Genomic DNA, 12,014 nt, shown 5'->3' on the forward strand with positions numbered 1-12,014 from the left:
CTTCTGGAGGGCGTTTGTTTGGGTTTTTTCGCGGCAACCCTCAGGGGAAGGAAACTGGACAGCTCCCCAGGTGGCATTCGGCCCCTTCCGGGTCAGAGCCGGCCAGCCGCGACCTGCCCGCAGCCATGTGGGTCTGGGCCTTCGGACCCTTTCCGACTGGGGTGCTCCAACGTCGGGCGGAGGGCCCTACCTTCCTTCTTCCTACAGCTTACGGCCCCCGGCCCCCCGCGCCAGGGCGGGGCGGGGCAGGCTGCCCCGAGACCCCGCCTCCTCCTGCCGCCACCAGCCCCGCCTCTCCCGCTGCTGCCGGCTCCCTCCGGCCCCGCGGTGCGGTGCGCGCCTGCGCCGGCCCTCGCCTTGGAGCAGCCATGATGGTGGGTGTTCTCAGCGGCGTCGAGCCCCGGGCGCGCGGTGGGGGCGACGGGCGCGGGGCGGGAGCGGGAGCGGGGGCCGCGCCGGCCTAGCGCTAATGTCTCCTTTTGTGTCTCCCCAACTCCATCTTCTCCCCTGGTGCGCCGGGCCCGGCAACCCCGCAGGAAGGCCTGGACGACGGCCCCGACTTCCTCTCGGAGGAGGACCGAGGAGTAAGTTCTGCTTCTTTCTCGCTCACGGGACCCTTCCGCCCAAGCCATCCCCTGGATGTGGTACCAGAAAGGGTCCCCGGTCGCGCGGCACCTTCTCCCCGGCGTCCTTTCGGTTTCCTCGCTGCACCGCGCCCCGCCCTTTTGCAGCCGTTCCTCCCTCGGGGCCGCTCCGTTCTGATTTCCCGGGGACCCACGGCCGCTTTCTTGTCCCCCGCCCCGACTCGGGCCCCCCTTTGGGCCTCCTCCCCCGGCCGGCTCGGGGCGCAGGTGGGAAAGGGAAGTGGAGGCCGGAGCTGGGTCCTTACCCCCCCACCCCCCGACACTTGGAGGGGCTATGAAAACCTATTCTCAGACCTTTGTGGCGGCACCCTCAGTTTTCTCGCGTTGTGGACCTCGAACCCGCTGCCGCCCACTCTTCTAACCTTCTAAAACATATAGTACAAGCTTTTTCTAAATTACCCCTTTGCAAGGAATTTTACAGTTGCCGAACCTTAACCCTTATCCAGTATCCTACCAGATTTTGCAAAGTGCTGGAAGCTCACGGTACCTTCACGTTTCTTAATGTCCAGAAAATACATCTTTTGCGGAGTTCCCTTGGTGATGGTTTGAGGCACTGCAGTTGGCTGCCACTTAAGAAAGGGCCTCCAGGCTCCGATTCCTCCCTGCCACTCTCTCCCCCTCTCCTCTATTTGCCTTGGCTGAAGGGGGGTAATCTGTATAGTGCCTTGTACAAGTGAGCACTTGAAAAATACTGATATATGATGATTGCAGCTTAGCAAGGTTCCTTGGGTCCATCACATTTAACAGCCTGCCCTTCAGTTTTCCATTTTACCTTTACTTATTCATGTTAGATCATGAGAGAGACACATCAGTTAGTCGATTTTTGGCAAGTGACAAAATATTGTTGTGGGATATTACTGCTTTTTAAATAAAAGAGGAGGCAATATTAACTGATGAGCTTTATAAAGTTTTCAGATGGTAAGAAGGATACAGAGGGGGCTGCATACTTTTATAAGTGATGTTTTAATAAATTTCTCAGTTTACACAAATCATCATTTAGAATTTCTAGTTAGTGTGAAAGCATAGGATTTCTGGTTATTTCTATAAAGTTTAGGTTCTAATGAGTTTTAAAAAACTGTGTAGGTGTGTATATCTCTCTTTTCTGTGATAAGACCGTAGCGTTAGATGGCTACTAAAAGTTACGTTTTGGGGGGCGCCTGGGTGGCTCAGTTGGTTGGGCATCTGCCTTTGGCTTGGGTCATGATCGCAGCGTCCTGGGATCGAGCCCCGCCTAGGGCTCCCTGCTCAGCTGGGAGCCTGCTTCTCCCTTTGCCTGCTGCTCCCCCTGCTTGTGATCGCGCACTCTCTCTCTGTCTCTCTCTCTGTGTCAAATAAATAAATAAAATCTTTAAAAAAAATTACGTTTTGGATTTTAAAATAGGGAAGCCAGTTAGAGTTGTGTAATGAAAGGAGATGAGTTGATTATAGTATAATTAAACTGATTTTTCTAAATATAAAGCAGTTGGCACTCTTTATTTAGATAACTTTGTCTCTAATTTTTGTGTCTACCAGAAAAAGCAAACAGGATTTGCTTTCCTGTAAAATCTGAATAATGTTCAGTAAAAGTATTAATTTTTTGAGTATTTATTTTGATATGAAAAGCAGAGTATTTTCTGGTTAATATTTGCATTCATTGCTTTACGCCTTTGGTAAGATTTGTTTATGAAACTCGAAGCACTTATGTAATGTGTCCAAAAACTTTTTTCATGTATTACAAAATTAAAGGGAAAGGGAGACAAAGAGCATGCCTGATCAGGAGGAAATGGAAAAACCATTACCATGAATTTTTTTACAAAGCATTTAGACTGTCATAGTGAATATGTATATATGTCCAGTTCTTCCTTACTTTTTGTCCTGTGGAACTGGGTGAATCATAGTAATAATTATAGGTGGGCACTGTGTTAAGTACTGTATAAGCATTGTTTCATTATATCCTCTCATTATCCTCGTGAAACTTTTAGTATTCACCTTTTACAGATTAGAAATCTGAACCTTGGAGGACGCCTGGATGGCTCAGGTCATGATCCCAGGGTCCTGGGATCGAGCCTCGCATCGGGCTCCCTGCTCAGTGGGAAGCCTGCTTCTCCCTCTCCGACTCCCCCTGCTTGTGTTCCTGCTCTCACTATTTCTCTCTGTCAAATAAATAAAATCTTTAAAAAAAAAATCTGAACCTTGGAGAAATTAAGTAAGCGGTGTAAGGTTCATACAACCAATGAGTGGTTGAAGTGGACTTTTTTTTTTTTAAGCTTTTTTTATTTATTTGAAAGAGAGAGACAGAGATAGCAAGAGAGAGCACAGGCAGGGAGAAGAGGAAGAAGCAGGCTCCCCGCTGAGCAGGGAGCCCCATTTGGGGCTCGATCCCAGGACCCTGGGGTCATGACCTGAGCTGAAGGCAGATGCTAAACCGACTGAGCCACCCAGACGCCCCTGAGAAGTGGACTTTAAACTAAACCATGGTTCTGATATCAGAGCCAGTACATGTATTTCTCAAAGTGACCCTGAAACATTTGCTTCAGAATCACCTGTGATGTTTGGAAAACAAAAGTTTCTGGGTTGTGCCCTAGGAAATCAGATTCTCCTGAAGTAGGGAGAAGGACAGATAACTACTTCTTTTTTTAATACTTTTTTTTCTTTTTTTAAATCCAGTGTAATTGCCATACACTACTTTTTCAACAAGCACCCTGAAGTTTGATTATAGCTGCACAGTTATCCTGCTGTCCATCATTTCAGGAACAGAAATATTTGGCCTGTTTAAATTTCCTTATATTGTGTTTGTTCTGAAATAGACTGCCATAATTAGAACTTTTAGACATTGTACTTTTAGTTCAGGTTGTCTTGTTCAGCCTTTTAAGAAACTCTTGAGAGAGAAAAAGCAGGAAGTGCGTGTATCAATAGGAATTTTTATATAAATCACAGATGCAGAAATAATTGTAAGCATTTCATACAGAGCAGCAAGTAAGCAAAATTAAAGTCAGTATTTTTAAATACATTCTTAAGCAGCCTTAAATTTTCATCATGATTTTTGGAACAGAAGAGAATCTTATAGCCTTAAAAAAATATTGTGAAAAACTTAAAAAGCAGGCTTTAAGAAATACACAGTATTGAAAATTACTGGCCACTCTTCAGCCGTACCTCTACATAATAGGCTTTTTTCTTCCCCAAAATGAAGGACAGTAACATATTATTTAGTAAACAAATGAGCCCTTTGAACTGGACACATTTTGCTCTGATGTGCTTGTTAAATAAGAGCCGTGGGTGCCAGTGTGTTGGCATAATTCTCTTAGCATTTGATTTTAATTCTAAATAATATGTTTATTGTTTTCAAAATTACTTCAGGTGGAGTAACTACACCTCTCCTGGACTCCTAACCTTGCTCCTCCCTCTCTATTCCTTATCTTTGTCATGTTATCATTTTCCAGTCGTGCAAGCAAGAAACCTCTGAATTGTCCTATCAGAATAGTCACTGAGGCCAGTTAATTTCTTTTTTTTTTTATGGTTTTATTTATTTATTTGTCAGAGAGAGAAAGAGCACAAGCAGAGGGAGTGGCAGGCAGAGGGAGAAGCGGGCTCCCCGCCGAGCAAAGAGCCTAATGCGGGACTTGATCCCAGGACCTTGGGATCATGAACTGAGCAGGAGGCAGACACTTAACCGACCCAGGCGTCCCTGAGGCCAGTTAATTTCATCTCAAAAATGTTGTTTATCCTGTCTTTATTTGTACAGCCCCACTTGTCCTTGCTATTTCTTGCCTGGATTGTAGTAGTGCCTGTCATTGGTCTGTGTCTCCTGTCTACCTTCCAATCCAGGCTTCACATTATTTAAAGTTACCTAACTTTAAATGACTAAATCATATAACGACACTAGTCGAAAGTATTTTCTTGGACCCAGTTCTTCTTGCAGGAAGGTTCAAACTCCTTGGGCTAGCATTAAACACCGTTCGTGACACTTTCGGGCTGGCTTCATTTCTCAGTATATCTTTCCTGCTAGACATATTCTAGTCTGCTTGTCATTGCCCAGGCACTTTAATGTCTGCTTTATGCATGCTTATTAATGTGGTAGAGTGCTTTTTTTCTCACCTTTTTTTTTCGATTTGAAATTTATTTTTGAAGACGTGGCCAGATGTTTGCATTTTCTTTTGTACCTACACAGCATTTAGTTTGAGCATGTTCCAAATTTATTGATAGTTATTTTAGATAAAAATGTGACATCGATTATGTTGGCGGAGGATGAGAAGATGAATGTTGGCAAAGGAAAAATGGGAAGTTCCTACCCTAAAACCATCACAGTGTAGTGACAGACTTAGATAAAGTGCCATGGGAGTACAAAGGAGGGAGGGAGTGTTTGCCTTTGGGAGAAGGGGAAGTAGTGAAGACATTGATAGAGCTACATACCTATGTAGCATTTACTGTGGGCCAGGTACTTTCCATATATTAACTCAGTTCTCAAAACCCTGTTAAGTAGCTGCTACTATTCTAGTTTGGAAAGAAGAACTGAGGTTCAGAGAAATTAAATAACTTGCCCAAGGTTATAACAGCTAGTATGAGCTGGTTTCAGACTCAGGCAGTCTAGCTCCAGGTCTGGCACTCTTAACCACTGTGCTATCACCTAAGTGAGCTAAGCCTTAAATATTGACCAGGAATTTTGTAGCCTCTCAGGGAAGGGGAAGGCTTGCCAGCAGAGTGGAGAGCCTGGGTAGGTAATTTGGTTTCACCTGGAGCACTTGTTCTCACAGGAAGCAGGGGTAGATAATGGATAGTACAGGTGAGTGTAAAGTGCATAATAATTAAGATTCTAGGCAGTGGGAAGTCCTTGGGGATTTTAAGCTGGTAAAGACCTATGCCCAGATGAAAATAGCATTGTAGATTACTCTGATGTCCAGATGAAAAATAATGAAGGTATAACTAAGCAGTGGAAGAGAGGATGAAAGAAGGGACATATTAAAGAGATGTTGAGGAGATAGAATTGACAGGGTATAGTGACTGTATAAGTACTTGGGCTGGGCAGAGGAGAAGGAGAAAATGAGGAATGCAGGAGAGAAGAACAGAGTTCGGTAGGTAATATGTTTGGTTTCATATATGTTGGATTTGAAGTACCTATAAGGTATCTTCTAATCCCTTTCCTGCCAAAGATCTGTAAGGGTGAGGATTGTGTCTTTTCACTGCTCTGTCCCTAGCTCCTAGGACAGTGATTTGCACATTGAAAGCACTCAGTTGTTTAATAAGTGAATACTTCTGGGCTGATATGTCTAGTTGGTACCGTGAAAGTATGATTGGGGATTTAAAATAAGAGGTCTGAGCTGATGATAAATATTTAGGAGTTACAGTCGAGAATGGCTGTGATTGCCCAGGCTAGATAGCACCTGTGGAAACCAACATTTAAGGGAAGAAATAGATCGATTGACAGGGTTGAGAGAGGTAGGAGGGATATGAGAGAAGTCCCCAGAAGTTGAGAGTTTAAAGGAATTAGTGATCACCAAGGCAAAGCACTGCAGAGAGGTCAAGAACACTAAAAAGTTACTGGATTTGGAAATTAGGTATTCGGTGTGTACAGGGTTTGTGAGACCGAGTCTAACCTTGACTAGAAGAGCAGTGTCTGAGCAGGTCGTGAAGCAGACAGCACAATTAAATGCTCAGGTGGACAGATGGACACTGCTTATGAAAAAGTGGAAAGGATGATGAGGTTAGATTTATTTGTAGGAGAGTTTATTGATAGGTCTGAGGGAAAAACAGCTGCTAGTGTTCGTTTCTTCGGGATGTGGGAAACCAGGTCACTTGTTGAGAGTGGGGATGGAAATGTAGAGGATTGAGGTAGTAAAAGTTTGGAGTAGGAGCTGAAGGGAATCGGAAGGGGAGCCGAGCAGATCTACTCAGGAGTGTCAAGTGGTTTTAAGAGCCGAATGCAATTTGAAGACCATTAATTTGTAGTAGACCAGTATAAACAGTTGTGACTTTTCTCTAGCCACACCGGCACCTCAGAAAGCAAAGGTGATTGTTGAATTGAGTGTGGGAATTTGCAAGCCAAGTATGGCAAAAAGAGCAATGAGAGTTGATGGGACCAGGAAGAAAGATATTGGAGTGACATGTCATGCAGTGGAGTGGAAGAGGAGGGAAGCAGAGAGGGTAACAGACTGCAGACATACGGAAAGGTCACAGAACAGGAGGTATTGATAAGGTTAAATTGTACACAGAGTACAGTTGGTGAGGAAAAAATGAATGAGAAGTACTTAATTTTGTGTTTTATTACATAAAGTTGATTGTCTCCCTCACTACCGATTTCTTGAAGGCAAGGCTTTTTGTTCACCCAAGACAGTTGTTTGAAATCTATTAAAACAAGATGAAAAATTGATTATTTGGTTAAAAGTACTAGGGAGTGGGTTCCTAGGTGGCACAGTTGTTTAAGTGCCTGGCTCTTGATTTTGGTTCTGGTCATGATCTCGGTCGTGAGATCCAGCCCCCATCGGGCTCCGCACTCAGTGAGGAGTCTGCAGGAGATTTTCACCCTCTCCCTCTGTCCCACCCCCCACTCATGCTCTCTCCCTCTCTCAGATAAGTGGATAAATTTTTTTTTTTAAGTTTATTAAAGGGATGCCTGGGTGATTCAGTCAGTTAAGCGGCTGCCTTTGGCTCAGGTCATGCATGATCCCAGGGTCCTGGGATCGAGTCTCACATCGGGCTCCTTGCTCAGTGGGGAGCCTGCTTCTCCCTCTGCCTGCCACTCCCACTGCTTGTGCTCTCCCTCTCTCTCTCTCTCTCTCTCTGACAAATAGATATCTTTTAAAAAGAAGTTTATTAAATAAATGCACATTAGTATATTGTCTAAAGAGTAAAGTGTTATATTTGTACTACCAGTAATATTAACTTTGACTTGGAGGGAATGCAGAAGTGGACACCATTAGTACTACCCTAGTAATGTTTAATTGTGTCTGATACGGTATGTGAGAGGAAATCTGGTTGCAACTGCCAGTTATGACTTTCTCTAGCCACACTCAGCAGCTCAAAGTGTAAAAGCAGAGAGCTGATGGTTGGATTAATACCAATTACGAGAATTTGTAAGCTGGGTATGGCAAAAGAGCAGTGGGAGTTGTGACACTGGCAAGAAAGGCATTGGATAGGGCTCCTGGATGGCTCAAGTCAGTCAAGCGCCTAACTCTTGATTTCAGGTCAGGTCATGATCTCAGGGTCCTGAGATCCAGCCCCACCTTGGGTTCTGCACTCGGTGGGGAGTCTGCTTCTCCCTTTCCCTCTGCCCCCTCCTGTGCACGTGCTTGTGCTCTCTCTCTCTAAAGTAAATAAGTACATCTTAAAAAAAAAAAAAAGGTGTAGGAGTGACATATCATGTGACCCTAGTAATGTTTTGTTGTTTCTGGTGTAGTATATGAGAGGAAATCTGGTTGCAAATGCCAGTTTCCAGAAAATATATATATAATCAACCATGGATTTGACTGCTCAGTATCAGACCTACAATAATAATAGAAATGATATATTACAGGACTTCCAAAATCATATCTGGGCTAGGAGTTAAACATTTAAAATTTGGCCTGAATTAGTGAGCCTGATGGAATTTACTTCTGTCTGTCTCAGGTTTTCCATTGATTGTACTATAATTACAGTTTCTTAGCCCAGTTATGATTACCACCTTTCTACCCTTCTTTTCATTCAGTACGTACTTATTGAAGTCTGCCACTGGGAATATAGCAATGAACAAAACAAAAATCTATGTCCTCACAAAACTGACATTCTAGTTAGGGAGAACTATTAAAAAAATAAAATATAGTAGATGGTAAATAAGTGATATGAAAAAAATGAGGGAGGGATAAGGATTGTTTGGGAGTGGAGAGAAGTTGAGCTGTAGCAGTCTTAGGGTTGCCAGGAAAGACCTTCCTAAGAAGGTGACGTTTTGGTAAATACTTGAAGGAAATAAAGGAGTGAGTCATGCAGATAGATAGCTGGGGGCAGAATATTCCAGGTAGGGGGGACAGTAAGTGCAAAAACTGCTGAGGTGGCAGCATGCCCCAGTGTTTAAGGTTCAACAAGGAGGCCATATGCAGGTTTACAGTGAGCCAGAGGAATAGTAGATTAGCCTGAGAGATGATGTCAAATACAGATTTTGTAGGGCCTGGGAGACCCCTGTAAGGACTTTGGCTTTTCTACAAGCGGGGACCCCTTAGGTTTTGAGCAGAGGAATGATTTTTAGTTTAATGGGATCTGGTAGCTCTGTAAGGAATAGATTGAAGAGGGTAAAGGGTAGAAACAAGACACCAATTGGGAGGCTATTGCAATAGAGTCATTTTCCTTTCTTCCTCCATCCATCCACTTATCTCTGTACATTCGCTTTTTCAGAGAGCACAAGGGGAGGGGAGTGCAGAGGGACAAGCAGACTCCCCGCTTGGCAGCTCACACTCAATCCCAGGACCCTGGGATCATGACCTGAGCTAAAGTCAGACACCCAACCAACTGAGCCACCTAGGCACCCCTAAATTATCTTTATAATATTATGTATTTATGTTGCTTAATCCATTTTTCCTGCCAAGTCTTTCTCTTGACCTTGACACAGATGTTTAACCTAGTCAGTCTCTGACAAAAAGAATACAAAGTTTATCAGCCCAGATAAGGATTAAACCAGTGAATGTCATCTAATGAGAATTTCTTCACACCGACCCCACTAGTTTCAGTCAATTAAATGTTGATGAATCACAAGTTGTTTGCTTTCATTTCCCATTAATAAAAACTCTCTAACATTATTAACTTTAAAGAAAGAAGAAAATATGCCTGAAAAATCTTGTGTGCATTTTATGTAATTAACATTAAATTTGCAATATGATACTTCATCAAATCTAAGGCACAATTGTTTGGAAGGTATACTTTATGTACCACCAAGAAAGAAAAAACATTTTCAGTTAAACTGAAATTTGTCATCAGTTGCAAGGCATTCCTATTTCAAATGTTAAAATATGCAAAATATGCATCTGGAATTGATGAAATATAGCAGATTAGCTTGCACTGGAAATTTTATATTTGTGTGGGGGATGATTTCATTTTATTGGCTGGCTTTTCCATTATACATCTTAGTTATTAGAAACAGGACTTTAAAAAAAACGCTAATGTGTGTGAAGCAAATCTTACTGCCAAACAAAATAATTTCCTTATGTCTCCTTTTCTCTGTAAGCTCAGGAAATGGAAAAAAAAAAATTGAGGTGTGAAGTGTATACCAGAACTGACTATAGAAAGATGCAGTATTGGGATGAACACCACTTCAGCTGATATTTTGAATTTACTATGAAATATAAAGGAGTCACAATCTTACCACCAGCATTTTGCTGTGACCGTATTTATGATTCATGCACTTTTCCTGAGATCAATTCTAGAACAAAGTTTCTAAAAGAATGAAAAAGACAAATGATAGATTGGATTGTGGCCATTAAGGCAATATGTGAATGGCTACAAGCTTTAATAAGGCATACAAAAGAGAATTTACCGAAGAGGTGGAAAATAAAGAAGTAGAAATGTAAAAGTAAAGAAGGAACTCCTGGAGATGATTGTGGTTATGATCACAGGGATGTAATCTGTGTATTTTTCAAAAGTCTTCAAACTGTATACTTAAAATCTGCATCTCAGTGTACATAAGGTATACCTAAAAAGAATCCAAGAACAAAAGCAGTAAAATACATAAGAATGAAAAGTTACAATTTTTAAAAAAAGCCACGTGTCACACTATCAGAAAAAGGGGAGGGTGTGTTTGATATACAGGGATAAGGAAATAGAAGAAAGAAATAATAATTTGGAATAATCTTAAATAGGAAGATGAATAAGTTACTCAAATGTAGAAATCCTGAAAAGTGTGTTTCCACATTGATAATGCAACAGTTAAAATAAATATGAAAATAAAAACGTACATAGAGATATGAAATCCGGCAACACTTTTATATAACCATTAAAAAAATATTGGAGCACCTGGGTGGCTTAGTCAGTTGAGCGTCTGTCTTCGGCTCAGGTCATGATCCCAGGGTCCTAGGATCAAGGCCCACGTCGGGCTCCCTGCTCCGCGGGAGGCCTGCTTCTCCCTCTCCCACTCCTCCTGCTTGTGTTCCTGCTCTTGCTGTGTCTTTCTCTGTCAAATAAATAAATAAAATATTAAAAAAAAATAATATATTAACAATTGAGATGAAGTTTTGACAGAATATAAAGACAAAGCAACCCTGAAAATCTAGGTTAGAGTTCCCAAACACAGTTTTTAAGGCTTTTTCCGTGAAGATTTTTAAAAATTTTATTTTATTTGAATTCAATTAATTAACATACAGTATATCATTAGTTTCAGAGGTAGAGTTCAGTTATTCATCAGTTGCGTATAGCTCCCAGTGCACATTACATCACTTGCCCTCCTTAATGCCCATCACCCAGTTACTCCATCCCCCCTCCCACCCCCCCTCCAGCAACCCTCAGTTTGTTTTTTGTAGTTAAGAGTCTCTGAAGATTGTTATGATAAGTCTGTGGTAGGGTCTGGGGTTCTGTATTTTTAACAAGCACCCAGGGGGTGCCTAGATGGCTCAGTTGGTTCAAGTGTCTGCCTTCAGCTCAGGTCATGATCTCGGTCCTGGGATCGAGCCCCGAGTCTGGCTCCTTGCTCAGCAGGGAGCCTGCTTCTCCCTCTGCCTGCCACTCCTGCTTATGCTCACTCTCTGTGACAAATAAATAAAATCTTAAAAAAAAAAAGGGGTTTATTAGAGCGCGTGCACACGTGCGAGCAGGAGAAGGGGCAGAGGGAGAGGAGGAGAGAGAATCCTCTATACAGAGCAAGTAGTGGGGCTTGATCTCACCTCCCTGAGATCATGACCTGAGCTGAAATCAAGAGTCAGATGATTACCAACTGCCCTACCCAGGTGCCCCCATATATGCATTTTTAAATATATGACAGAGCAGAGATTATAAACAATTTTGCTTCCAGCATTTTTTCCATTTACATTGTAATTAAAATTTGAAATGCTAATGACAGGACACCAGGGTGGCTCAGTTGGTTAAGCATCTGCCTTTGGTTGGGGTCATGATCCCAGGGTCCTGGGATCAAGTTCTGCGTTGAGCTCCTTGCTTGGCGGGGAGCCTGCTTGTCCCTCTGCCTGCAACTCCCCCTGTTCATGCTCGCTCACACACTCACTCTCTGACAAATAATTAAATCTTTAAAAAAAAATGAAATGCTAATGACTGTGAGATTCCCAAAATTAAGTCCTGGGTTTTACAACTACAGTATTTGAAGTAAGCTAGGTAGTAATTAGGCTTTAACTATTTCATATTTTTGCAACTGGCTAAGACTTTATTGTCATAGTGTATTTGATTTTTTTTAATAAGTCTCCAAATTAGTCAAAACATTTTAGAATGTAT

At 42.4% G+C, this 12,014-nt stretch overlaps 1 protein-coding gene across 1 annotated transcript in view; it reads left to right on the plus strand.

Annotated features, from left to right (window-relative positions):
* The first annotated feature begins 297 nt into the window (after positions 1–297).
* The window catches only part of SNX6 (sorting nexin 6), a 55,095-nt gene continuing 43,378 nt past the window's right edge, over positions 298–12,014 (plus strand). The window contains exons 1-2 of the mRNA XM_088024641.1: positions 298–374; positions 537–584. Coding sequence (XP_087880767.1) covers positions 369–374; positions 537–584 — 54 coding nt within the window. The 5' untranslated portion in view covers positions 298–368. The remainder of the gene's footprint in view (positions 375–536; positions 585–12,014) is intronic.

Source organism: Eumetopias jubatus, unplaced genomic scaffold (assembly GCF_037043125.1).
Source record: "Eumetopias jubatus isolate StellerSeaLion01/CBP00866 unplaced genomic scaffold, mEumJub1_p1.0 scaffold_7, whole genome shotgun sequence".
Lineage (NCBI taxonomy): Eukaryota > Metazoa > Chordata > Mammalia > Carnivora > Otariidae > Eumetopias > Eumetopias jubatus.